Source organism: Cyanistes caeruleus, chromosome 4, assembly GCF_971803275.1.
Source record: "Cyanistes caeruleus chromosome 4, bCyaCae1.hap1.1, whole genome shotgun sequence".
Classification (NCBI taxonomy): Eukaryota; Metazoa; Chordata; class Aves; order Passeriformes; family Paridae; genus Cyanistes; species Cyanistes caeruleus.
The window spans coordinates 5,876,502-5,903,758 of record NC_141704.1 but is presented as its reverse complement, the minus strand read 5'-3'; the positions used below and the strand labels follow the sequence as shown (position 1 = coordinate 5,903,758).

Genomic DNA, 27,257 nt, shown 5'->3' with positions numbered 1-27,257 from the left:
AAATTTTGGTGTGGGTACAGTGATGGGTCTTCCCAATGGTCAGGTGTTCCCAGAAGCACAAGCTGCTGTGCAATCCTTGCAACTCAGCAGCTTTCACTGGAAGAGGATTTTATTTTTGAGATAAAGAACAAATGAATGTTATTCTTTTAAATTTACTATACAGACTGCACGTTGTTAGGAGTGACACTTGACGCGACTGTCTGGCCTATAAAGCAACAGTACAGAAAGCATCAAAAGACCTCTCAAAGCCAACTGAAGAACAAAGACAAAAAATCTGGAGTGTGGCAGGAGAAAAGACCTAAAAATTGTCACTAATTGGCATAAGGGAAGAAAAAAATAGCTTGTAAGACCCTTTATAAATAGACTGCTTGTTCAGTAAGTGAATGTGAGTAGTCTGGACTTGTAAAACCTAGAAACTTGTTTTCCTGCCTAACGGGACATCCTGCAGCTGAAAGTACACTCCTGTCCAACTCTACCAAAATTAGCAGGGAGGGAAATGCCTGGGGAAGGGCAGAAGTACCCAAGATGAGTGAAAATAAGTGTACAGTAAGAAAAAATGAAGGGCACCTCTCCTTGTAGCTCCTCTCAACACGTCTCCTTCTGCTGAAGGTCTTTACTGAACGTTCCCACCTCAGGGATATGGCCACTCACATTTCTGAAGTAGTTTAAATATCAAAGAGATCTCCCCAAAGACTTCCTGAAAGCCCAAGGAGACATTGTTTTGATTCCTCAGACAAGACTGAACAGGCTTGAAACTGCATTTTGAATTCCAGTGGAGGAACAAATATTCAGGGGGATGGTGGAGAAGATTTGTTGAACAAATGTAATGCTGGGTGGTGGTGCAAGCAGAGAAATAAAATACATTTCCAGCCTGCCAGAGTTAAGATGGCAGATTTATGATAAAGAAGAAAGAGAAAAAAAATGATTCTTTAAAGGGAAATGGATAGTTATAGAAACACATTATAGTTCTTGGGCCTCAGGAGATGACAGAAAAGGTGTGAGGGGACATGATGTAGAAGAACACCATACATAAGAAGCAGGCAGAAACACAGATCTTTGCATCTTGACAGAAATCCATCATAAAAATAAAAGCAAAGTAGGTTATTTTCAGTAATTGGAATACCAGAGCCCTTTGATCTGTCCGGGTCTTGATATTATTATGTAAGAAGAAATTCCCACCACGGTGCCAAAGTGGGTTTAACTTCAGCAAAGAAAGTTGCTTCAGCTTCTCTACTGGAAACAGCCTCTGCCAATGTTGAAGACAGCTCTGAGAATTCAGGAGCATTAAAGAGGCTAATGTACTTGAGCTTTGTTCTAATTACTTTTCTTAATAAGTTTTGCTGGACCACTAAGAATAGATGCTGTCCTGGGAACTCCAGCACTCAATCACCACAGTGTTCCTGGGCATAACTTGCAGCAATCAGGGAGTAGAACTTGGGAGGCAGAATTACCAACTTGGGCAGCAACTGCATGAAGTATGTGGCTCTAGCTGCTCTTATTGTCACCTGACTACAATATGATGTTGCCCAGAGCCCTTTCCATATAAAGTTAGATGGTCATAAACATATACCTAATAAGACTTACACTATTTCATCTAAAATTACTTTTAGAATTGATTTTAACAATAACTGTGAACCTAGGAAGGGCTAAGAACCAAATTATTACTTTCTTTAGAATAACAAGAAACAGCCAGCTTGAAAGGAAAGAAGTGAATACACACAAATTTTAGTCCAGACTATTTGTGTTTCCAACAATAAATTCCTAGATTCCTGTATCTATTCTCATGGATTTATAGGCATTCAGGACCACCCCTTATTTATCTATTTATTAGCATTGATGTGATCATTCAACATCTCTATGCACACTCCTCAGTGAAGCAAATAATAGAACCAATAACAGCATGTGTCTTTCTATTCAAAGGCATTTATCTCCCTGGTATCAGAGAGAAATTCCACTTTCAGAGAACATTCAAATGCCCCACTTATTGGAGGGAAAACTCCACTCAGAACTGAAGTTCATAAGAGGAAAATGAAGGCATGGGTGTTATGAACACAGGTGACTGATGCAGTATAATTTCATTAATTTCTACTCTAAAAAGCATGCTACAGGAGATCAGGATTAGCTGTCTCCACCTGGAAACTTTTATTTAAGTTTCCAGTGCTTGTTTGACACAGAAAATCAAGGATATGTATTCTCCTTTCTACTTCTGGTTCTTCAGCTAATGGAATAAAGATGGTAACACAAATGTAGGGAAGAGATGTTTTATTGAGATGTGCCATTTGAGCAGCAGCATTAAAACTCCTTGGTGTCCAGGAGAACATCATAAAAACAGCATTTTCAGTATTTCTCTTTACCCCCTGAAAAGCATGGCTGGTCCACAGCACGGTGTGGTAGGATGTTTCAACACCCATGTTATGATCTGTCTAATAAATCTTTTAACGTTGCCACCAGTTGTGAATTAAATCTCAAACCCATGAAAATATTGTAAATAAGCAAACAGAGTAATTACTCCAACTTTATTTATACTGATCTGAATTACAAATTTTAGTTTGACTAGTTTCAATGGCAAGCTAGTAGAAATAACAGCACTAGCTTGATTATCAAAAGGCCTTAATTTTCAGTGAAAATGCTCTACTGCAGGCTAACAGTGATGGTTTCCTGTATCTGAAAGCTACGGTACTGGGCCTTATAGTTTGATTTTTATAAGCCTTATAATGAGGGTGGAGAGGATATACATTCCATTCTTCAGCTGCATTTTTGTTCCACAAAGACTGCAATTTTCAGTCTCTTGAAAATGTAATTATAGATAATGTTTGCATCAGTGGCAAGAACACAATGAGCACATGGGGCATGAAAACTCCACTCAAATCACATCCTCTTAGGTTACGAAGCTTGTCTTCTGCCAAGAGTGGAGGCATTTCAACAAGCTAATGTTCAGTATGAAAAGGATTGTGGTTTATACTAACCCCTACATACATTCTGCTTTTACTTTTCCCATAATTCTACTCTTTGCATGGGGAACCTAAATAAACCAGAACAAAGATTAATTTGAGTTACTCTGAAAATTTGAGGTCTATAAAAAAAATTGAAATACAGTAGCTAAAAACGTAGAGGTGTACACCACAGTACACCTTGTTCAAATGATCATGCCTTTTGCAGTTGCAAAAGTAAACCTAGATCAGAATAAAAAGATCGCAAGTAAAAAGGTATCAAGGTTGCATGAGGGGAAGGCACTTTGAGACAAACCAACCAGCTTCAGTTTAGAAATGGGCCTGAAGGCTGCTTCAAAGCTAACACGATCAAGAATTTCAGAAAGAGAAATCAAGCATTTGATTTGTTCATAAGACCCAGAAGAGTAAACTATTTTAAGGTAAAATTAAATAAATGCATCTGATATTAAAAAAAAAAATAAATCTATATCAGAGTTCCACTTCATTTAATTATATAGGGTGAAAAGTGATTTGTGCTTCTCTATTCAGCATCTATCTCAGTAGTAAACCAGAATCAGTGTGAGACACAAGTGATCTTGATGAAACTCTTGTGCTACTTTCAACATATCCATCCCTTGGAGTACCTTAAGCTCCTTGACTAAGAAAATAAATTCACTTTCTAAACAAGGTTTTACACATAGAACGAAGAATGTACACAGTGTCTCCAAAGTCCCAGAGGTGAGAGGACAGGCATACCCAAAGCTTGATGCCACAGAATATTCCAGCCAGTAGAAGGGATGAGAACAGAGGGCACTCAGCCAGCAGAGATCCTCCTCTCTAAAGCCCACAATTTAACTGCAAGTGTTTTGATGTTATTAAACTTACCATTGTAACAGATCAAGATGACTTTTTAAAAATAATTAAGAAACATAAAAATAGGATAAATTAACATCTTTAAAGCTCTGAAGACAAATCAGGACAACTCCTTGTTATTAGCCATAACTTTCCCTTTCCATAACTTTCTCTCCATTTCATAAAGCGCTGTGATTCGTAGCACTAGGAGCCAGCGTTTGCACTAATTGTGAGTCCTAGCATGCAGCTACCAAAATACTTGTCTTCCAGCAACCCCGGGGAGAAGCACACAGTTGTGTTTCATAAGCAAAGAGGAGAATCAGACTTAAGCTCTTGTCACACTGAATATGTCCAATCAACATAAATTCTTTGTCTTTATTTGTTCGCGGTGCGTTTGGATCACAGATACAGAGTGCTTTGAAATCAAAGGGAGCCTGCCCATTGACTCAACGAGCTTTGGATTCAGTCCTTAATTTATTTATAACAACCAGTCTTTCTGGAACCTGAATATTTGAGCTGATTCTAAATCACTTGTCTTCATTGAGTTTTACCACCAGTTTTGTACTATGAAAAGTCAACTGCAGAGAGAAAAGATTGCAATCTACTGAGGCCTCTGTGTCTTCCTGCAGCATCCCCTACCTTGTACATATTTACTATAAAGGGGAAGGCTGTTAATGATGAAAGTCTCACCTAAACACCTCAATGTTGAAGAAACTGCTCATACACAAGGTCTGTCAAAGCTATAATCTGGGAGAATTGCTTAAAATTTAAGTCCTACTGAGCCTAGCCAGGTCTTCTTTCAGCGCTCAATATTCCTGGCTGAAACTCCCCAGCTTGTCACATGGAATTAAGAGATGCCCTTGAGAAAGGCACGTTACGTAGATCCACAGTGATTTGCATTGGGTAAGTAGGGCAACTTGTGGTTGTGGGAAAAAAGAAAACAACATGATAGTATTGCATTTGGTTCACAACTTGTAGACAAGATTGTTTAAAAAACAGAGCTGAGACAACCTACTAAAACATCCACTAATGCAAGAAAAACTACTATACTTTGTCAAACAACAGATCCCCAGAAGACCTAGAAAATCAGCCAGGGCTGATAATTCCAGTCTGCTGGGTCAATGAACACAGACCAGAAAGGCTGGTCATGCTTTCAGGGACTTTCAAAATTTGAATCACTATCTGGAAAGTAAGAATATAAAACCATTAAGCACTTCAGATCTAAATTCTAGATGTTTTTTTCCAAGTTCAATAGGTTTCTCTTACTTATCAAAGAAGGGAGAAAACCAAGTAAACGTTTTGTAGGAATTTCGTCCACCAGAGAAGCAGGGAAGGAATCACAGTGGTGTTTTTGTGGGTATTGAAAGGATGGTGATAATGGAGAGCAAAGCAGGGTGGCTCTTAACTCACAAGGTAGAACAGGGAAGGGAAGACTTCTTGCTTGAAACATGGATGGATCATTACGGATACTGAAGGCTCCCAGCATTTTAAACAAACATAAACAGGGAAAATTGCATATTTCAGGGACAGAGAAAAATACAGCATGAAGTTGTAAGAGATTGGAAAAAGAGTTTTAGCTATATTGATGGATTTTTAAAGTGCTACATGCTAAGCTTCTTCACTGATAAAAAAAATCCAGCTAGATCTATGAGGGTTTTCATTATTTACAGCATATTATAGAATTGAATAAAAAGGCTTTGTTTGCTGTTCTTGGCAATGTGATTATTTGCTGTTAAATATTTACACCTTTTTTTTTTTGCCCAAAGAGTTTTGGGAAATAAGGGGGAAGTTGATTTATTTTTAAGTTTCCATGAAGCCTTCCAGCTTCATGTCCAGAAATTATCAGCAGCATTTTTGTATTTTCTGGGATTTGGGGCTTTGCTGAGCTTAAAAATAAAATCTTCATTCCTGTTAACACAAATTATGCTCCACTTTTTAAGTGTAACCTTCATTTTAAATGATTATTTTCTCTGCTAAGTAATCCTAAATTTGCATCTTATATGAAAGCCTTGCCTAAATATATACCTTTTTCTGCTCCACAATATTCATTTTACCCAGAGGCCTGGCATTTCTTAACTCCAAATTCACTCTATATATGTGGCTCCAAACCAAACAGGAAAATCAGAGGCCCAAGTGGCTGAAGTCAGAATTAGTCCTCTCCACTGCCTTTCCCCACTTGAGAAGAAATGGAGATACAAGGGGTGCTCAGAGACCTTCAAATCCTGCAAAGGCCAGCAAAGTAAAGAAGTCTAAGCATCCCCTGATGTGGAGATGAGGACAGAGAGAGCAAAGAAGCACAGAATCAGCCAAATAGTCTCCAGCTCCTGCAGAGACTCCAGGTAGCAATGGCATCTCAGCAAGCTGAAAATTGCTCCTTTCTGAATTCCAGAGTGCACCTCTTGCTACAATTGGCCTGCTGTTCACCAACACAGACAGACAGGCAGCAACGAGGCTGCTGCAGGACCTCTTCCCAAATCCGAGAAACTGCGCATGCAGGGGAAGAAGTGACCTGAAGGAGCCTGGAATAATACTTTGAAAACACAGAGATCAGCCAGTGTTCTGGAAGACTCTTCAGGCTACATTAAGCCTTGTAACCAATATTTTTTGCTGGAAAACAGGTCTCGTTCCTCTGTGAATGTTGGTTTCAAAGGAAGGGTTGGCTTAGGACACTGAAGAGTTGCTGCTAGTCTTTCCAATGACAATGAGAACTCTGTCAACATCTATATGGCCACATTGAAAAAGTCACTGCAGGAAGAAAAGAGGCTCAAAAAATACCCAGAATCTGATCCTAAATCTTTATGTTGTACAATACATACAAAAGCATATATAAGGCTTCATCCTATTCCAGTGAAATACCCTAGGAACAGCAAAGTCATGGGAATAGTAAGAAGATACTGAAACTCTGAGCTTTTCCTATTCTACACAGCCTTGTCTTGAAGATAAATAATTGTGGTCTACCAAGTGAGATACTAGGCTGCACTTAGGGGACAATGAAATCAGGCAAACCCAATTGTTTTAAAAATCCGTAATACAGTGCTGGACTTTCTTCAACTATATCTGAGCAGTTATGAACTGCTGCATTTACTCTCCTCTCCACAGACAACAAACCAGCTTAAAAGGGGAAGTTGTACTCTATCTTCTGCAGCCAAACAATAGAGAATCCGTGGAAGCCAAAAGCCCTCAGGCATTGAGATGAATCCTTCTCTCTGACAAAGGGGAAAAGATTTGACAAGAGGAGCGGAACCCCCCCGCCCCAACCTGAGATGTGTGAACATGCCTCAAAAGAATACCTGCCTAACTCAAACTGACTTATCTTCCACTTCATCATCAAGACAGGCACTCTGCTAGCAAGGTAGAACAGTATCTGAAAAGTTATTTGCCTCATGTTTCCATGCTGAAGTTCACTCTGAGGCGAGCAATGAGAAAAAGGCTGCAAAAAACCACGTACACGACTGCAATTCATCGTTCAGAGCTGGACAGCCTGGCATGGGATGCAAAGCCCAGCATTATGCATTCCTCATTCAAGCCAAGCTCCTGGAAACCCATCGGAAGTTTGGCTTGAACACGGACTACAGGCTATAGCTGGTAATAAAACATCAGATAATAGTGCTTTACGTGTCCAGAGAGGTTCTCTTTTTCTAAGAATTGCTTCACTTGTCATTGATTTTTCCACATCCTGCAAAATTAAATGCTAATTTTATTCCTTCCTCTTCCCCCTGGTCCCCTCCCACTCAATACTGATCTCCAGGAGGAGCTGGCAACACTGAACCTGCTGGAAAAAGCCAGTGCTCACCTGGCAATCCTAAAAATTCAGTGCTTCGAGGAAGAAGCTGAATGATGTGGGTCAGATTAGGACAAGTGGAATGACTTCTGCATTTTTTTCCTGGAGAGACCATCTAGATCATCTGTGGTTATTCCTTAATTCAGCATTTCTAGTTTTGTGGTGAAATCTCTGAATATCATCCCAATCGAAATATTTTTTGGAATGAATTTTAAAGCCTAAAAGCATACCTAAAGTAATAGTCACTGGGATTTCCTGAATTCTTTTTTTTTTGTATCTCTTTTTTTTTCTTTTTGTTTGCTTGTTTTTTGTTTTGGACAGAAGAAGTTTAATGTTGGATAGGGCCACTAGAATATGAGAAACTGGTTTCTAAGCAATAAGATCTTGGAAGAAGAAATTAAACAGAATTAAGAAAAAAATATTGAAAGCTCATTTACTGACTAATGAAATTATCAGCTTTTCTTTATGTTAATAGATCATTAATGCACATTATAGATAAAATGGAAGAGTGTTTTTATTTCCCTGGAAGACACAACAAAGGGATCAAGTTTACTAAAACCCATGGTGAAATCAAGACAAACTACAGCCATGTGACTTGCAATTTCTAGAGCATCTTGTATAAAAACCAGGTATAGAACAGAGTTTTCTTTAAGCAATAGCCACTGGGCATGGAGTATGTTTGACAACATTTCAAACTCCTAATGCTTGTTCTACATTCCATCTGTGTTGAAATATAAAAAAAATATAAATGCACTTATTGATAAAGGGCAGAACCAGATGTCTCTCTCACTAGCAATGAATTGCAGGCGAAGGCTGACAGAGCCAAGAAATTGAATGAGCCAGGGGAAAAAAAAAAAAGAGAAGGGAATAGATCACTTGATTTTGTAGATTTTCAAATGCAGTTATCCTCTCCCAGAAGCTAATAATTTTCAACTACTGGGCCTGTTTCAGGCAAATGAAGTGCACTTATCTCACACAAGGCCAGAAACCATCACTGGACCAAGTGCCCCTGGAGTCAACAACACAAGTGGTGGGTCAAGCAAGCTGTCGGTGTTTGGGGGTTTTTCGCATGTCTGAGCAATTCAGTGGTGCAAAGCTTTTGAGGAGCAAGAAACGGGAATAGCGCCTACATATTAGGCATGAAGACATTGTCACACCTTTGAGTAAAGAGGAAGATGGATTTTCATTATTTTTCAGGGTTATGAAACAAAAGATATCTCTTGTCAGCTATGACTTGCAACCAGACTAGAGCTGCTTCATAGGAGGTAGGAACAGAGGGGAAAGAGGGGAAAGCACAGTATAACCTGGGACTGTGAAAGGGTCGTAGCACTTGTGCCATGGAGATACCCAGCTACACACACACACCAACTAAAAACTGTTTGTGTCGGGATACTCCTCTCAAAATCTCCACTGTTGTCTAGGAGTGAAGGCATGTAAAGTGGAAAGACACTGAAAAAGTTGTAATTAATGTTGCAATGAATTGCTGCATTTGACTGCTGAGACAGTGTTAGGCTTTTCTGCCAGGACTACATTTTCTTTGTCACACTAACCTACATGGAAAAAAGAAAACAATAATAATAATGATAAAAAAATAAAAATCAGTAGATCACTAATGCAATTTTCCTGAAAGAGCAATAGCTACATCTCTGGAATAACCATGGTTGTAAACTCTAAAACCCCAGGGTAAGATCCACATAACAATTTAAGGAATGAAGAGGGATGTGAAAATCATAAAGCAGAATTCTCAGGTTGCTGTTGTCGTTTCCCTGGCAAACCTGAAGTGGCTCACTATGCATAGGCTGAGGGGAAATCAAGGACATAAACTCCCTGCATGCTTCTCTGCAGGGGATGAGTCCATCCCTAATGCAGTGGGGAGCAGGGGGAGCTGGGCACAGCTGGGCATGGTGTCTCCTTCCAGGGAAACCACGCCACAGCTCTTGGCTTCCAGACTAAGCTGAGCAGAAGTGGGCAGGAGCACATCCCCTCCAGCCTGACCAAAGGCTGGAGCGCTCACAGGCAGGGACTCAGTCACTCCATGGTACTAAGCCCTAAGTCCTGCCCTCAGCTGTGACAATATGCTACCCCTGATAGCAAGCGATGGGTGAACTCACAAAATACAGCCCAAGAGGCCGGTGCAGGATCTTTCTCACAGCTCTTACACCAATGCTTGTTTCGGAGCATGGCTTTTAAACTTGACTTTAAGCATTGCCACCATTTGGCAGGCAAGGGAGAAGCCGTCCCAGGGCAGAGAACACACTCAAGCTACTCAGCCTTCTTCAGCTGATTCGTAAGAGGCAAGAGAACGCAGCTGTTCTCATCCATATAAACTATTTTTTTATATTTGTGTAAATGGAAAAAAAAAATAATCACCAAACAGGCACTATTGGTACAGTAGGCAACTCCTTTGTGAATTGGCTCATTTAGGCATTCATTTAAATACAGTAATTAAGATTTAACACAAAACAGAAGCTGCTTTCAGATGTCATTTTGAAGGCCAGATGATCTCCTCTTTATTAATATTATAATTTTAAACTATTGTCAGCTGAATTTTCAAGAATCAAGCTGTGAGCAAAGAGGCTACACTACTGAAGTGTGTCCTATTTACGTAACCCAGTCTCAATGAAAATGAGAGATTGATTATAAATCTGTGATACAGAGGATGGAGAACTGCACCACTAAATCTCAGGGTGCTTTATTTGGACGTTAGGAGGGAATTTATACCTTCAGCATCTGCCATTCACCTTTCCTATTTAACACCATATGGAAGAACACAACAGCATTTAAGGCAACATATTTCTGAAAACCTTTATGAGAAAGCCAGCAGCTTACTGCAAATGAAAAATGAAATCCTGAAGGGAACACAAGCACTTCTCCTCCTTTCCACAGCCACGGAGAATGCAGGAATGCGTTGGAAAGCAATTAAAGTATGATGATTCTAAAGGGGAATAATTATTTCACAATTACTTGAGAACATTACATTTATTGCTCCAATTAGTTTTTATTTTCCAAATAGGCATTCTTGTTCCTGTATTTTTCTTGTACCTATGAAGGTTTTTCTTGTTCTCCCACTTCTTTGCTAAGGAAAGCTCAGCCTTGCTTTCTACGTATATTCCCTATGTTGTGACTTTAGCCTCTGGTTAACCTTGCCCTGCCACCAGTTTGTTTTAATCAAAGGAAATCATGCCAGGAGATGCAATATACTTTGCAACTATATGAACACACAAGAAATGATCCTGTATAGGAAACGGTGTGTGGAAACAAAGAAAAAAAGAAAGAGAACCAAAACGGTGCCTGTCCACTTTAGAAGAAGTTTATTTGCTTAAACTTTAAAACAATTATTTCTCTGTAGAATGTTGTCTTGCCCAAGTGTACTCTTTCTATTCCAGGTTCTTTTAAAAATGAAATGATTTGTACACCTTTCCTCTGTATCGGTTTGGTCAAATATTTTTATATTAATCCATGAATTAATCATGAAATTTGAATAGTCCAAATGCTCATAAGATATCAAACATCCTAAAATGCCAATGAAATATTTAGAGTTATCAAATTTGTTAGAGAAATCATAACTGATGATTAATTTGGATGATGAATACGTGTGGGGGAAGCTTAAAACTTGTGAGATCGTATCATAGGAAGTGAAAGTTATATTTAAATATTGATGTGCTGAGAGTTATCGTAGGTTAACTTCTGAATGAGATTCTAGAAAAGATGATGGGGAGAAGGACACCATGAAATTGTAATTACTTAATAGACATCCAAAGATTTATTTTTCTTTCTGAAGATTCTTGGCAACAGTCAAAAATCGCCTTCTTTTTTTGCTTCGCTTTTCCTCAGTAGTGGCCCAAAGAACCTGTCACACAAGTAACTTAAGTAAAATACAGCTATTACTGAATCAAAGTTAGAATAAAATGCCTGTATAAGGATGAGACTGTGGTCTTAAAAATTCCCAATTGTCTGTTTTCAGGTAGGAAATCATGGGATGATAGTCTAGATATAAAAAACATCAGAGAGTAGAAAAAAATTTTTTGACAGGATGTTGAGTTTTCCTGCAGTTAAGTTTAAAAACATAAATTAGGTATCTCCAATTTTTTGCTAAAAAAAAAAAATTAAAATCCTGTATTGCAGGTTCACTGCAGAAAATGAAGTTCTGGATTTTAAAGTGCAGGCATTTCCTGTGAATGATGACATTTCTTATTTACTAAAGAGCAAGTACAAACAAAAAGTGTCAAAAATTGATCTTCACTGGCTTTTAAATCAGCATATTGCATGTATATCTGATTTTGACTCATTTTTGATTACAAGAGAAAGAAATTCAAAGGCTGAATACTATTTCACATTATTGCTTTGTTACCCATGCAGTTGCATGCACATTGTTGAAGTATAATGTATTTTATTGGTATTATATCCACCTACCAAAAATTAAAGTAAAATTTGAGTTTGTTTCAGTAGTTACAAACACTGATACTCATTTACATTAAAGATAATCCCAGGTACTGAAATGTGGAACAGAATGGAAAAATCTTCTGTGGTATTGCAGAAATCAACATGGGGGGGGGGGTTACAACGATGAGTATTTAATCCTCAAAGCAACCACTTCACAATCATCCAGTTGGCATGTACATGTAAGCCAGTGAAATCAGCAAATTACATTGAACTCAGATTTTATAACCTCACTTAGTAACCATTAACCCTCTCCTACCCTGTCCACATACACACACACATTTCATCTCAATGTTTCACCTACATCTATCTATGCATTTTCCTCAGAACTGCCTCTTCCCCGCAGTGCACAACAGCAGTCAAACAATTCCTGATCCTTCCCAGAGCACTCACCAAGTAGGGCTCTTTGCAGGCATTTACCATAGTTAGAGAATCCAGCTTGCCATCTGTCCTCAAGAACAGAAGTTCATGCATTTTTATGCTTCATATCCTAGAGTATCTATTTTCCAATGCCATGTCATTAATTAATTTTTACTAGTAAATTGCCATTCAGTCACTAACCAGGTACACTGATGCCATGCATACAGTTTAATTATACACAGTCATGCTCAGTGTATCTGATGTTCTATTTTATTTCTGTTTAGCTATGAAGTAACAGCAGTGAAATTTGAAAGCAACCAACATTTAAGAGCCATTAACATTCTCACAGAGGTAAAAGCATTTTAACTTTGCAATTATCAGGCTGGCAGTTAACTTTCACACTAGGTATGCACTGAAAGTTATTCCCTGAAAAATCTCCTTTTTCTCTCTCCTTGAAATAACGGAGGATTCTGAAAATAAATCCCTTTACAAATAATTTTTAAATGTGCAAAGAAGAAGCGCAAGTGATATTGTATGCGATCAATTTCCCAAAACATCCGATATGCCACCGGCATATTAAAAAAAATAAAAATCTAGTTTTGCCAATTTGTGCTGTGAAAGAGAAGTGTCATACATATATTTTGCTAATTGCCTTGCTCTAAAATAGGAAATTCCTTTCTGCTAAAGTCTGAGCTGAGATACACGGAATGGCTGGAGCAGATGGCGAGGTTAAAAGTTTTGTGCAGCGTGGCAACTCGGAGCGTGCTCTTGGATGCTCCGCGCCACCCCGCTAGCGCTGCTGGCGGCTCGCCGCTCGCCTGGGGGGGCAGCTAAAGGCGAAGGTGCTCGTGTGCCCCTGACCCCTGATGCGTAATCAAACTGCATCCTCATCAGCACTGATTAGTCCAGAGAGTTGGGGACTTGCAAATAAATATATGTCACCACTTGGGTAAGAGGGACAAGATAAAGATGGTTTTAAACAGTGAATGACAGGGCATTAGAAAGGCAGTGTAGCAAAGCTCTAACACACAGCATTTAGTTTCATGACTGTTTTTGTTAGGAACAGAAGCTCTCTGAGTTCATGGCAATTTAGCCTCAATATTAATTTGCATGCATGACACACGATCCCTTGAAATCATACCATCTCCACAATTACTTAGATCAGCAGCAGAGCAAGGTTTGGTTAATACAAGGAAGCACATCACATCACGACCACTGATGATACAGGAGGTAGTTTTTTCCTTCAAGATATTACTTAGCCACCCCTCCCCCCAAAAAACTGCATGAGGAACCAGCACCAACCCTATAAGGATGTGAGCATTTAACAACTCCATTATTAAACTTCTGTATTTCAAGATCCACTTAGGAGCTGACATTTCTCAAGACTAATTTTTGTATCTTTGGACACACATTAAGCTTTGCATCTAATGAACAATGACTGTGTTTCAAGCTGTGTTAAAATATATTATGGATGCTTCACAGAGAAAAGGAGTATGAAGAGAGCAATGCAGAAGAAAGAATTTGACATGGTACTCCCCCACCTCGAGGGGCAAACTGGAGATAAAGTTATATAAGCTTAAGTGACAACAGGGCATCATCAGCCACAGTTAATAGTGCCTTTGAGCTTGGAGATGTTTGCTAGCAGGATCTTTTCTGACTGCTTGGAAGGACAGCAGGTAGTAAGTCTAATCAAAGCTGAGAATGAGATGATGAAAACAAGGGGAAGTTTGGCTGTGGCAGGTCCCTACAGAGGGCTGCAGAGCCAGAGATACCAGTGTTCAGCTGCTACTTTGCACCCTAATGGTAAAACCTCTGCGATTTTTCTGCAAAGCGGAAGAAATTGACAGCACTTTTACCAAAACTGACTAATGCAAATAAAATCCAGGATTTTACAATGGGAAGAGCAAAACACAGCACAGAACTCTTCAGAATTTAAGATCACAAAATTAAGACAAGAAGCAGGCAGCATTTACACACTCCACTGTCCTTCAAGGACTGTAAAAAAATAGTCATCTGTAAGTCATCTGCACCAAGCACCTTCCCCCCGACTCTTGCCCCTCTCCCACACACTCACTAAACCTCAGCTGTCTGAACAACTGGCCACTACTGAATGTCTCCATGCAGAACACTGCTGGTGCAAAGGAAAGCATTCCACCTCAGAGAAAGTTTGGTTGCCAGTAAAAAAGGCACTAAAAGTCTGAATAGCTTTAGATGGGGGCACAGTTTGAAACCTGATTTGTGCAAATTGCAGGTGACACTCTCTGCTGCACACACGGGTTTATTTACACTTGTAACTTAAGTGCTGCCTCAACCAGAACAGCTTCAGTGCAGAGTCAATGCCAAAGCCTCTCGCTTCATTCTAATGTAACTCAAACTACGTTTGTCATCCTGATGAAAGAAGAAAAAGCAACAAAATAAAAGATATTTTGAATGCTGTAAAATAATGCAGCACAATCCTCACACTTCATATCTTCTAGCAGATGTCTATTTCATCATTTCTAGCTTTTACTTTTTCATACAAGGCTTAGATTACCTGAAAATACCTGTCAATTGGCAATGCCCAAGAGGATGATAATAGAAACTTTCAGACGGAGATTAACAGAGCAGAGCTGGGCTAGGGGAATACTTCTCCTTCTGAAATTCCAGCATTCAGCGCCCTCCAATACATCTCATCCCCACTCCAACCGCACGTTAAACAACCATTCTCACCCTAATTAACACTCGCCGTACCAGGTGGCTGTCGGGGACGGTATGGGAAAACAAACAAACAAACAAACAAAAAAACCCGAAGCCACATCTTTGCGTTCTGCCTGGTACTCCCAGTGGATGCTTAGTATTTCATCTGAATTTGAAAACTGATGAAAATTTGCAGGGGCATTTTTATTCTTCCGGGAAGGGGTGAGAAGACACGGGTGGGTGCGGGCCGGGTGCAGGGGACAGGTGTCTGTGGAGGGCTTCGCTGGGCACGGAGGGGAGAGCGCTCAGCTACGCGACCGATGCGCGTTTCTCCACGTTGCATCATCATCGGCGGCAGCCGATAACCCCCCGTGCCCGCCGGCACCGACCTGCGGGACGCTGAACACCCCGGGAGGGGGCACGACACGGAGACCACCAAGTGACTTGGGAAGAGGGGGTGGCCGGGGGTACGAACGCCCCTTCCCCTCCCGCGGAAGGGCGGGCGGTGCGGGAGGCACCCGGCCGGAGCCCCGCGGCGGGGGCTCGGTGCCGGGCGGTACCCGGAGCCGGGGCGGGGGGGACCCGGCGGCAGCCCCGCCGCCACTTACATTCTGTCAGAGACCAGCAAGCGGCCGTCGACCATCATCTCCGGAAGGAAATCCAGCTTGAACGAAGAAGTCATGCTGGGCTCCGGGGGCGCCGCGGCGGTCGGCGGGAGGATGCGGCGGGGCGCGGCGGATCCCACAACTGCGCCGGGCGGCGGAGCGGCAGGCACAGGTGCGGAGGCCTCCCCGCGGCAGCCGCCAGCCCCGGCAGTTGTCACATTTCTCTCCCCCTCTCGGTTTTTTCCGCCAATCCCCTCCGAAATCGACTGCTGAGGCAACTGTCGGTGGAGCGCCAGGTGCTGAGCGGGGAGGCGGAGCCATCTCCCCGCTGCGGCTCCCCGTTAACCCCTGCGCCCCCGCCGCCCCGGGAGAGGCCTATTGCCGCTGCCGGGCCGGGGGCTGCCCGCCCGGGGCCCCGCGGCTCCGCCCGGCCCGGCCCGGGGGCGGCGGGACCCGCCCGGCGCCTCCGCAGCGCTGCCCGGCCCCGCGGCCGTGAGGGGAGAGCCGGGCCCCGCGCCCCTCACGGCCCTGGGCGGGCACTGCCCGCCGCACACCCGGGGCTCGCCGGGCACGGAGCTTCCCGGTGCGGCCGGAGCCAAACTGGGGGCACTGGGAAGGTTTGGTCAGGTTCTGGGTGCAGGCTCTCTCCACTCGAACTCCTGCCATTCAGACCTTGGCAGTCTTTTAAATGCTCAGAGTGATGTTACTGGCTGGCGAGAGACTGGTAGTAACTCTGTCCTCACTGATCAGAAAGAGGGATTTAAATAACTAATGACGGCAAATCCTTTCTCATGGCTGTAACCTCCCAAAAACCCGCTCCCAACCTCGCTGCTCCCAGAGTTGGCCGCACACAGAAGTGTCACCACCAAGACGCGCACAAAATTCCACGCATACAAATAGCTGGAGGCCCCCCCCATGCCACCGCCCCCTGAAAATCTGTATATATTTTCCTTTCCATCTCCAAGACCTACTTGCTTCAATACAAAGCCGCTCCAGGCAAAAGAATATTAACATATTTACGAAGATTACTAGGTGATCTGAGCAGTCTAGACAGACAGAACGTTCCTCTCCATTGTGTGTGCTTCTCCATCTGAATCTCTCTCTAGGTTTTATAATTTGATTTGTTATGGATAATCAACGCTTGCAAAAAGTAACAAATGCAAATTAAAACCTACTATGCTTAAACTTTTCAAAGAGCATTCTAATACAAAAATTAAATTGACCCATAAATAATGTGTTATCTGTCAGGCCAAGTTTTATTTAAATTTTGACCAACATTGATTTTATAGGGAAAAACCCCACAGAACTGTCAAATTTGTAGAGTCCAGTTTATTACACTAAGAGACTTTTCAATTTTAAACAGTTAAAAAGGAAGAAAAACCCCTCAGGCTGCTAAAATTTTTGCCTACTTTGCAAGTCTAAAGAAAGAAAAGGTTCACTTGGCCCTCAGCATAATCCCCGTAGGACAGCTGCAATCCTGAACAGATATCTATAGTGTTATTAATCTGCTCTGCTCTATATGTTCGCATACTGTCCTCATCACCATGGCACCTAAACTTCCACATAGAAAGGCACAAAAGCAATGCTATGGATCCTCTTTACTAAATTCATGGTGATTCCTTTATGCCACCCATCCATCACAACGTAGGACTGACTATACAGTGGATAAAAAAAAAATTAAGTGCAAAGTCCAAATGAAAGGAGAAACCAGCAAAACTTTCTGCAGCTGGATGCAGCCACCTGGTTTTTGATCTGAGGCCTCCATGGTGGTTAATCCGGCCCAGAGCAGAGTTGGATTAACTTTCAATTTCAAAATCTTGCCACTGCAGAAGGGACAGATTTTAGCTCAGAAGAAATACAGGCTGCTCAGTGAGGATGAAGATATTCTTTTAACTAAGAAGTCTCCACCCCCACTTCACCCTGTGTGGCTGGATCTGCACCTCTTCATGATGAGTTTTTTTGGTACATGCTAAATCTAAAGGACTTCAGTCTCACCAGCCTGTCACTTCTAAGGACCACAGTCCCACTGCTGCTGACTGAAAAGTAAATCCACGCTTCGAACAGGATGCAAAGAGAGGGGAGGAGAGTATCACAAATAATTTTGCTTAAAATCTGCATATGGAATAGAGAGATCCTTATAAATTTGCCCCATTATGCAAGGTGTAAGTGCTTAAAAATGCTTCATTAAAACGTATGTTCTTTTGAAATATTTATTTTCCTTTTAATTACATGTGAATTAGCTGGAAGAAGCTGTAGGGAAGCCCTCTTACTGACTTAAGCCTTCTCAGCAGTTTGTTAAATTCTAGCCTCAAATCCCTTGAGGGAATAGTGGATTCAAAGCAGCTTTTAATCATACTATAAGGAGGGTGAAGTAGTATGTAAGTAGGTCATAGAGAAAGCATTACAAGTGCATAGGTTATTGCTTTATTTAACAACTACAGTGTAACACACTTTTCAAAGCACATTTGCTATTGCCATTTAAAAGTTAGAAGCAGGAACAGGGTCAAATGCAAAAAGAAACCCTTTCCATAAAAGATACTGAGATACGACTCAAGGAGAGCTTAGAGGGAAAAACTGCATTCGAATAATTTGGTTCTCAAACATAAATTATGTAGTGTCTATGTATGAATTAACTCTCGATAGCAGAGGGTAAGTGAAAAGTGAGGGTAAGAAACAAAAAACCCCGAATGTTTCACACAATGTTACAGGCTCAGCTCTGTTATTTGCAACATTAATGCCAGAATCTTGACCAGCACAGGAGCGCAAAATAGCAACTTTTAATAAAATTAAGGGAAAAGTGGAACGTCTGATGTGTTGCTACAGTACAGAGGGAAATGGGGAATGACAGAGGCAAGTGAAACTGCATTTATTTTCACAGCATAAATGAGACAATGGCTCTAAACACTGGTTTAGAGGAGCTGCATTATTGCTGCCCTCCAATCTTAAGCTTTTTCAACTGGTGGAACATATGGCAGTTTTGAGGGAGGAACCTAGAATTTGGAATCATCAGTTCTAGAGCTTTAATCCTATTCCAGCTACAAATGCTGCCTCCTCTCCCTCCTCCCCTCAGTGTAGAGTCCCAGACCCTTTTTGGCTTGTTTACTCTTTGTCCCCCAGTTTCTCCATCCGAGTAGGGCAGATGAAGCAGTTCCACCTCACCTTTCCAGATTAGTCACCATTCAAATGTTTTTTCAAACACAGAGCTACATACAGTTTCTCCAAACAACTCAGCCTTTGAAAATCACACACCTCTTCAGAGAAAAACAAAACAAACCAAAGTAAAAAAAACCCAAAAAAGTTCAGCTGCAGAAGGCCATGACTGAGGAAGCGACTTGTCATGTATGAGTTCACTCTGACATCACTGCCTGTGGCTTCATTCAGTGAGTGACAAAGAGAGCAGACACCCCCTTCCCTTCCCTTCCCCAGAGCCAAATCCAGTGTGGAGCTCACATCACATCCCCTCTCCAGATCCCCTCCTCAACCTATCCTTAATTGTCATTCTTCTAATCAGCTTGCCCCCCTGTTTTGGGCCAAGGAAATGCTACTGTTGGAAGCGCTTCAAGGGAAAGTTTCTGAATTACTTCACTCTCTCCCAAGCCTGCAAGGCAGTATGAAGAGAGTTCAAATCCTCTGCCTTTATTCCCCCCTAAGCCAATGAACATGCTTGGGATTCAGCTTATCTCTGGCATCAAAGCAAGTTTCTAACAGAGGCAGCAGAAGCAGAGCTCAGCGATGGCGGTGTAAATTTGGAGCAGGCTCAAATGACTCCAGTGGAATCACTCAGGATCTTCCACTAATGCGAGGGGGAGCAGGAATCTGGTCCAGCTAGAGTTAGTGAATGCAAACGAGGTGGTTGCTATCTTTCACAAAGAAATAACCTTCCAGGCAAGCCATGAGCCCGGAAGCAGTGGTGTGACTAAGAGCAGGCAGTACAGCATTTTGGTTTGTGTAATGGGATGTGAGCCTACCTGCCTATAAGGCAGGGAGCCCATCAGCCTAACTCTTAGTAGCAGACTTTTGGAGGGGCAAGAAGGGGAGGGGGCATGAAGAAAAAGCAAAGCAAAGCACACAAGCACTTGGGCAGAACTACAGAATGGTGTAAAAATCATTAACAAGTAAAGCAGAAAGTAGTGCATTTCCTTGAATGGTAGAAAGTAATGGATGCAATTTTACGCCATTTTACCATTTGTGATTACCTGGAACAAAACTGTCTTTGTCAGTTATGTCTAATATTGGAAGAAAATTTTGAATTATGTAACCTTAACCTTTCAGTAGGGATTTTATATTTACAAAACCAAACACACAACAGTCTTCCATTCATTCTGAGAAAAAAAACAACTTACATATAACTGAAATCCTTTTAAAAAGAAAATTAAAATACTGGTTAAGGCTGATCAATGAATTTTAAGCATTTAAAATCGTGCTTATGAGGCTCCCTCCGCTTCCGTAGGCTACTGTAGCTCATCAGTAATCTTCAGAAATAAACGTCATTTAAAATTAGCCTGTGAAAAGGTCCCTCAAATTAAACATTTCTAGAGCTTTCACTTGAAGCGCATTGATATTATGTAAACTTGGTTGCTATAGTAAAACTTCCCACTCACTATCTTTTTTTTTTCCCCTTCCTATTTTATACCAGTGATGAGGTGATTTCATCCCACTGTGGGTAAAGGGCCTTTGTTCCCTTTTGTGGGCAATAACTCAATCTTTCCGAAAACAATTAGGCAACATATCATGGCACAAGGCAGATGTTACATGGAATGGAGGGTGTTTTGGAAAGGCCTTTAATTTAGAGGAACAGCCTCCTTTGTGAAAAATATCAAATACGTGGGACAGCCAATCATCACCCTCAGGTCCAAACCTGCACAAAGCTAGTGCTGAGCAGAAGCTGCCCAGTAACCTCTGCTCCAGCTGGGCTGTTCCTGAGCTCACCACTACATTTAGAGAAAACTGAAATAAAGCAGTAACAAGCAATTTCTGCAAGATGAAGTCTTACCGTCCTGTTATTTATTTGCAGTCCTGTTGAAGAGCATCACTATTGATCCACAGGTGTTACCTTTGTATTAGTGCCTTGTTCATATAGACACAAGACCAAGGCTTTTGTCAACCCAGTCTTATCTTGACTTGGCAACAGACATTGATGGATTTTTCATTTTTCTTTTTTCTTTTTTTTTTTTTTTTTTTTTTTTTAATGGACTACCTTATCTTCTCACCTGTTAACTATCAACAACCACTGCCCAAAAAGGAGAGAAACTTGAGGTACTGCAAGCACTGGCAAGACCTCATTTCCTAGTAGAGAGCAGACATGTTTCTTATGGTAAAAAAAAGACACAAACGACCCTGGAAGATGGAACAGAATATTCTTGGATTTGGCTATTATATTATCTTCATGTGAAAACCTATGACTTAGGACAGGAGAAATCACACATCTGGTGTTCTTGTCTGTAATGCTCCACCCTCAGAATATGCAAAAGTCCCACTATGCTTTCAAAGAGCAGAGGAAAAATCCCACTGTAACACAACAACCTTCCTCCCTGCCATCTACACCCACAGGAAGAACTACTGGAGACAGAAAAATCTCTCTCATTTTCTATAAATTTGAGTTTTCTGGAGATTTTTGCTCATCTGGAGAGGCTGGGAGAGAGGCAGGACAAGGTATGTAGATGGTGAGGATGGCCTGGATCAGAAAGTGATACTGGAGGTCATTCTCCAACTCCGAAAACCACAGGCAAAGGTAACTGTGAAGTTCTAATGTGGCATCAGCAAAGAAAGAATGTGGGTAAGGGACATCAAAAGAGACAAGAAGCCAAAAAAAGACTTATTTTTAAAAACAAAATAGAAAGGCATCTGAGAAGTTTATTACAATATCTGCATTAACCCAATGCACTTCACTTCTAGCAGCAGGATCCTTACGAGCTTAACCTTCATTCTCCCTTCTCATTCACTTCTACGGGGTGTTTTTCTTTCTTTTGCCCTGCAAATGATTGGATTTCACCTTAAACTCAAATTGTAGCATCTTTAAGGTAGGAAATTTCACAGGTCTATTTTTTTCATTTGCTCATGAAGTGCCTAGCATACATGTCAATCCTCAAAAGCAACAATCACCCTGAAAATATGTAAAGTAGCTATCTTTGTTTCCCAAACAGAAACCATTAAATATCAGATATGAAGGACATAAAGAAAAGACTCCTACAGTAACTATAAGGCATTTGGATGTGCAGAAAAGTGCACCATGCCTGGTTTTAGTGGTTTGGAGTTTTTTCCCCTTAAATGAACAGTGTAAGAATTGCCAAATCAAAAGGTCCACCTAGCTCATGACCCTGGCTCTGATAAGGGATGGAAAGAAAAAGAGCATGACCATGGCAAGTGATCCTTCACACCTTCCAGCAGCTGGTGGCTGAGGGATTTCCTAGAGCCAAGAATGGCATCTAAACCATAATGTTTAACAAGCTCAAGTCACTGATTCAGTTTTCCCACAAATTCTCTGTCCGAAAAGAACATTGATGAAGTCACATGTTTATTTTTCCCCAGAAATACCTTTTAGATTTGCTGTTCTTAACAATTTCAGGGATTTGGGGCTCAGTACAACAAAGAGGAACATTGATTTTCTTTTCTGAACCAAAACATTTAGCCCAACTTAGTGTTTAACATACAGTATTTCACTTTGAAAGGTCATAATAATTCATCTGCCACTTTTAAAGAAAACCTCAACCCCTTGATACAAAAACTTTGGAAGGGACAGGTGCTGGAACCATGAGGTTCCCAGGGCAGGCGTCTAGTTAGGCATTGTTTTGTGAAAAAGGCTCTTTAGGAAAAAAATTTGGTCACTTTGGATTGCTTTATTCAGGGGTGGGGGTTAACTGAGTTTAATGTATGTTCATCAGCCGTGCACAGACAAATCTCCATATGATTCATTGGAGCAGCACTGCAGAACACCTGGTGTTGCCAATGCAGTTCTGTTAGTGTTTTGTTATTTTTAAAGGGGGTTATATAACTCTCTAATTAAAATTAAATGTGGGCTGAAATGATGCAGGCAAATTCTCAAGCTTCAGAGTGAGCTTCTTCCTCACAGTTTAGCAGAAGATAAACCTTTTTTAGGCAGAAGAGAAGGAAAATTAAACCAAGAGGTTGTAATGTTGAATTTAGGGTCTCTAAAATTTTAAGTTTCCTGATAATTCTCTGTTTTTTTTCTAGAGGCCCTCAACCCCTCTGATGCTGACCTGCAGCTTCCAGGGAGTGCAGGTGCAGGGTTTGAATCTAAAATTCACTCTGTAGCACAGCCGTCCTATCATCCACAGGTATCTGCACGTGCAAGGTTTAGTTTCCAGATTATCTGTGTTTCAATACAGTTACTTTTCACTCCTTTATTTGTAACTTCCCCTATTCTCTCTCTAATTTTCTAGAATTTTTTTTACCCCTTCCTCAAACTCTCTGCTTTCTCTTCCTCCTGGTGACAGACTGTTGTCTGGCATCCTCAAAGGCTGCTCTTGAGGATGACCTGCTGATTTGCTGCCATGGGAACTCCAGAGCAAGGACAGCATTTACCCCTCACACACTGAAGGGCACAAGCAACAGTTCCCTGTGCTGCCCTTCTCGCTGGTTAAAGTTTGCCCTCCTCTATTTCACAAGGGACATTGGAAAGCTGTGCCTTAAATAGCAAGAGTGTTGCAGCCTCTGCAGTGTCCAGCATCAGCTGAATTATTTGGAGGAAGGTGGAAAAGTCTAATAGCCGATGTGGGCAGCAAAGTATGAGAGTTGAGAAAAACCCTTTCTCATGTAATGGCAAAAAACATTATATTCATATAAGTGCTGTATTTAAAACTTCCTGAGCAATTTTATTGGTAATCTTATTCCTTTGAATCAGAGAATTAACTTAAATTATGTTGTTTTACCTGAATAAGGGATGCAAGGTAACACATCAGCACACTGAGTATGCTACATGGAGAGATAAGCAAGTAGTTCTCTCCATTCCTCCAGCCCCAAACACAATTTTGGCTGTTTTAATTGAAATAGAAGGATCATTTTTACTTGGCTGCATTTTACAGGGCAGCTTGTGATCCACGCTGTGTCAGCCTTGTCAGTGCACTGGCAGATTTACAGCCCCACGGTACTTTCCTGCAAGCACAGGCTCATAACAGCCTAATCCAGTAACGTGGGCTTCATGCACAATACAATTTCACAAACCACCTAGAAAGTGAGTGCAAATCTGGGAGTCGGTGCTTTCCAGAAAAGTCATTTTAGTCATTAGCTTAGAAATGCTGAAGATGGATCTGACTGATATTAGCCCACAGAATGATCACTGATCCTTATACTGTCAGAGAAAATAAAGTTGTGTGTGAGAACAGCTGAAATCCTTTTTACATCCCGCTTGAGCTGATTACTAGTTATGCTATCTCAGTCTCAAGACCAGAGTGAGAGATGAGAATATTAGATTCCAGATCAAGATTTACACAAAATTTCGGAGAATTCCTGCCCATTTCTATCCAATAAAGATAGTTAACCTTCAGTGCATCATTAACTTGCTGAGAACAGTACTAAAGCGACTTTAATTGACACATTTACTTCTGCTGCAGGGTGAAATAACACAGAAGCAAAACAAAACGTAAAAAATTAAAAAAATAAAAAAAAATAAAATAAAGCTTTTTGCCACAGCAAGAATGTTGGAGGGGGAAAAAAAAAATCCTTTTTTATTTCCTCTGTGAGGATGCCAGCAGTCTTGTTTCATAAACTCCAGTGATTCATCACCATCCCAGGCAGCCAATCATTCCGCAGGTCAAGTAGAAATGGGCTGTAGAGCCAGCAACTCCTGCTGCCCTGATAATGCATGTCATTCCAGGCATGGCGACATGCTTTCTCAACAACTGCCATTTTCAGTTACCTTTTCTATGGCTGACATACAAGTAAATGTGTTGGAAGCAGTAAAACAGTCATAGGAAAGCAGTTGCAAAGATAAATAGCACCTGCACGTGATAATCTCTAATGTTATTAGAAAGGAAAGAAGGATGTGTTTTGAAATAGAATTTCTCTCCTCTGAAAGCATCACTTGACTTGGGGGGGTTATGTGTGTGTGACTGAGAGGGGGGTTTCTGTAGGTTTTTTTTTTCTTGAATTAACATCCTGACATTCGTCTTGGTTATAACCTTAAGAGATACAACTAGGGGAAAAGAAAAAAAACCCACAAAACCCAACAACAACAAAAAACAATGCAAAACCCAAACACCCAGCATTAAATATAAAATCTTCTTGCAAGTCACTTGTGAGAAAGATTTTGTACAGCTGGATTTTGTTTGAATTTAGTAATGCTCACTTTAAGAAACACAACTGCTTTTATTGAGGGAAAAGGATTTTCTTCAATCATTCTTTTCAATCTTTATTCCTTATCATCTAACTTAAATTTCATTAACTACTTCTTCAATAACTGTCCTCTGAATCATATGTAGTTGAATACTGTTTTGCAGATGGAAACCAAGTGGGAGTTATAAGGGCACAGGATTATAGGAATACACACCCTCAATGAAAAATGTTTAAACTTAAGTTCACACATGTATGTGTGCACACAGATATATATGTGTATTAGTAACAGAGCATGTGTAATTTATATACATGTACCATGTAAAGTCCCTGTGCCTGAACACAAATGGAGGTAAAAAAACAAACCCAGAAAACTGTTCCAAATAACAGTGCTGGAACCAGATTTCAAATGCATAAGATTATCCATATTAATTTATGGTAATCTACAAATGAATGCAGCAGAGACAGTACAGGTTATCCAAAATGGTACTTGCATTTATTGAGAGACGACCAGAAAATATCTTCATGACAGATTTAGTTGCATCTTCTAATACCCCCTGAATTAATATAATGCAAAATAGAAAGTACAAGATGTGTTTCCCCTTTGGAATGACTGGCTCTTGAAATGCCAAAAGAAAGCCAAGCATTTTTCTCTACACAAAGTCCTCTTAGACATCTTGCTTTCAGATTTCATCAACTTAGGTGTTTTCAGGGCTGTAAGCAGTGAACTTTCCATCAGCAGCATCTTCAGCTAATTAACCCTCCTGATTACAATAATTAGTATTGATTCACTCCTGAATGACTTCTTAAGTATTCAAGCACAATCTACACTTGCAGTAAAACTTCTAGATATGAATATTAATTGAACATTGGCTTTGTTTTTCAGCCCCAAAGGTATAGTTTGCAATCTTATATAGAATAGAATCATAGAATGGTTTGGGTTGAAAGGAACCTTTAAAGGTCATCTACTTCCAACTCTCATGCCATGAACAGGAACAGTTTCAAGTAGATCAGGTTGCTGAGAGCCGTGTCCAGCTTGACTGTGAATGTTTCCAGGGATGGGGCAGCCAACACCTCTCTCTGCAACCTGTTTCCGGGGTTTCACCAGATTCACTGTGAAAAATTTCCTCATGTCTAGCCTGAATCAACATTGTTTTAGTTTAAAGCCACAATCCTATGACCCGTTGCAACAGGCCCTGCTAAAAAAAATCTTACCTATAAGCCCCCTTTAGGTACTGAAAGGCTGCTCTAACATCTCCCTGGATCCTTCCCTTCTCCAGACTGGACAATCACAGGGCTTTCAGCCTGTCTCTTTGGTGGAGGCAATCCAGACTGACTGTTTTTGTGGCCCTCCTCTGGATCCAATCCAACAGTTCCATGTTGAGGACTTGTTGAGGACTCCAGACTTGCAAGAGGTACTAACAGGTGGAATCTCACGAGGGTGTGGTAGAGGGAGAGAATCACCTCCCTCGACCTCCTGGCCACCCTTCTCCTGATGCAGCCCAGAATACTATTTCCTTCCTGGGCTGTGAGTTAACACTGCCAGCTTGCATCTAGCTTTTCACCCCCAAGTTTTTATCTGCAGGGTGGGTCTCAATCCCTTCATACTTAAACTTGGTAACAGAAACATGTCAGTGTCATTCTCTTAACAAAGGAAACATTAGCATGTTGATGATTGTGGTTCATAAATGTGAAAGTAAATAAATAAATAAATACATGCAAATACTCCAGGCTAATAAATGAGCATAATTCAATTCCATGTCCCTATGGAAGCATGGAAAGCCAAATCCCAAGCTAAGACCTATCTTGTTCTTTCTCTAACAGGTAGGACAGAGTGTGTTCATTTTGAAGTCACACCTGGCCATTGCATTAACAAATAACAACTCATGTAGAGTCTGAATTACCTCTCTTAGCTCTGTTGTGGAAACAGATGTCGCCAAGTATGACAACTGCAAGGCACCACATTGCTTTGTGAATGGATAATATTCAGAACAGGCAGCACTGAGGACACCTCCCATGTTCAGGCATAAGATCTCTAAACCTATGCAGCCTTTCAAAAGTCATTACTTTCATTAAACATGCTAAGAAATTACTCGTGTTACAGCTTTGCTTCACCTTCTTTGATGTTAATAATAATTGTTATGGCTCAGAAAGCAATATTTCAGTAAATATGCATAGAAAGATTATTTTTTTTTTAAGTAGGATTCACACAAACCAATTCAAAAATCAGTCTTTGATGTGAATGCAATGTGAGAAAATACCCTTGGAAAAAAACAAAGTAATTTTCAATCCAAGACAAAAAAAAAAAAAAAATCACTGTATATG

The 27,257-nt window shown here is 40.8% G+C and overlaps 1 protein-coding gene and 1 long non-coding RNA gene across 19 annotated transcripts in view; one reads left to right on the top strand and one right to left on the bottom strand.

Annotated features, from left to right (window-relative positions):
- The window catches only part of CELF2 (CUGBP Elav-like family member 2), a 451,050-nt gene that overhangs the window by 227,592 nt on the left and 196,201 nt on the right, over window positions 1–27,257 (bottom strand). For 4 of the 18 annotated variants that reach the window (XM_086886454.1, XM_086886452.1, XM_086886455.1 and 1 more), the window contains exon 1: window positions 15,648–16,063. The exons of the other annotated variants lie outside the window; for them this stretch is intronic. In XM_086886454.1, the coding sequence (XP_086742580.1) occupies window positions 15,648–15,721 (74 nt within the window). In that variant the 5' untranslated portion in view covers window positions 15,722–16,063. Of the gene's footprint in view, window positions 1–15,647; window positions 16,064–27,257 lie in introns of those variants that run through there. 18 annotated transcript variants of the gene reach the window in all.
- Window positions 22,840–27,035, top strand: LOC111923133 (uncharacterized). Its single transcript, XR_015286066.1, has 2 exons — window positions 22,840–22,939; window positions 26,213–27,035. It is a non-coding gene; the product is annotated as an uncharacterized LOC111923133 (long non-coding RNA).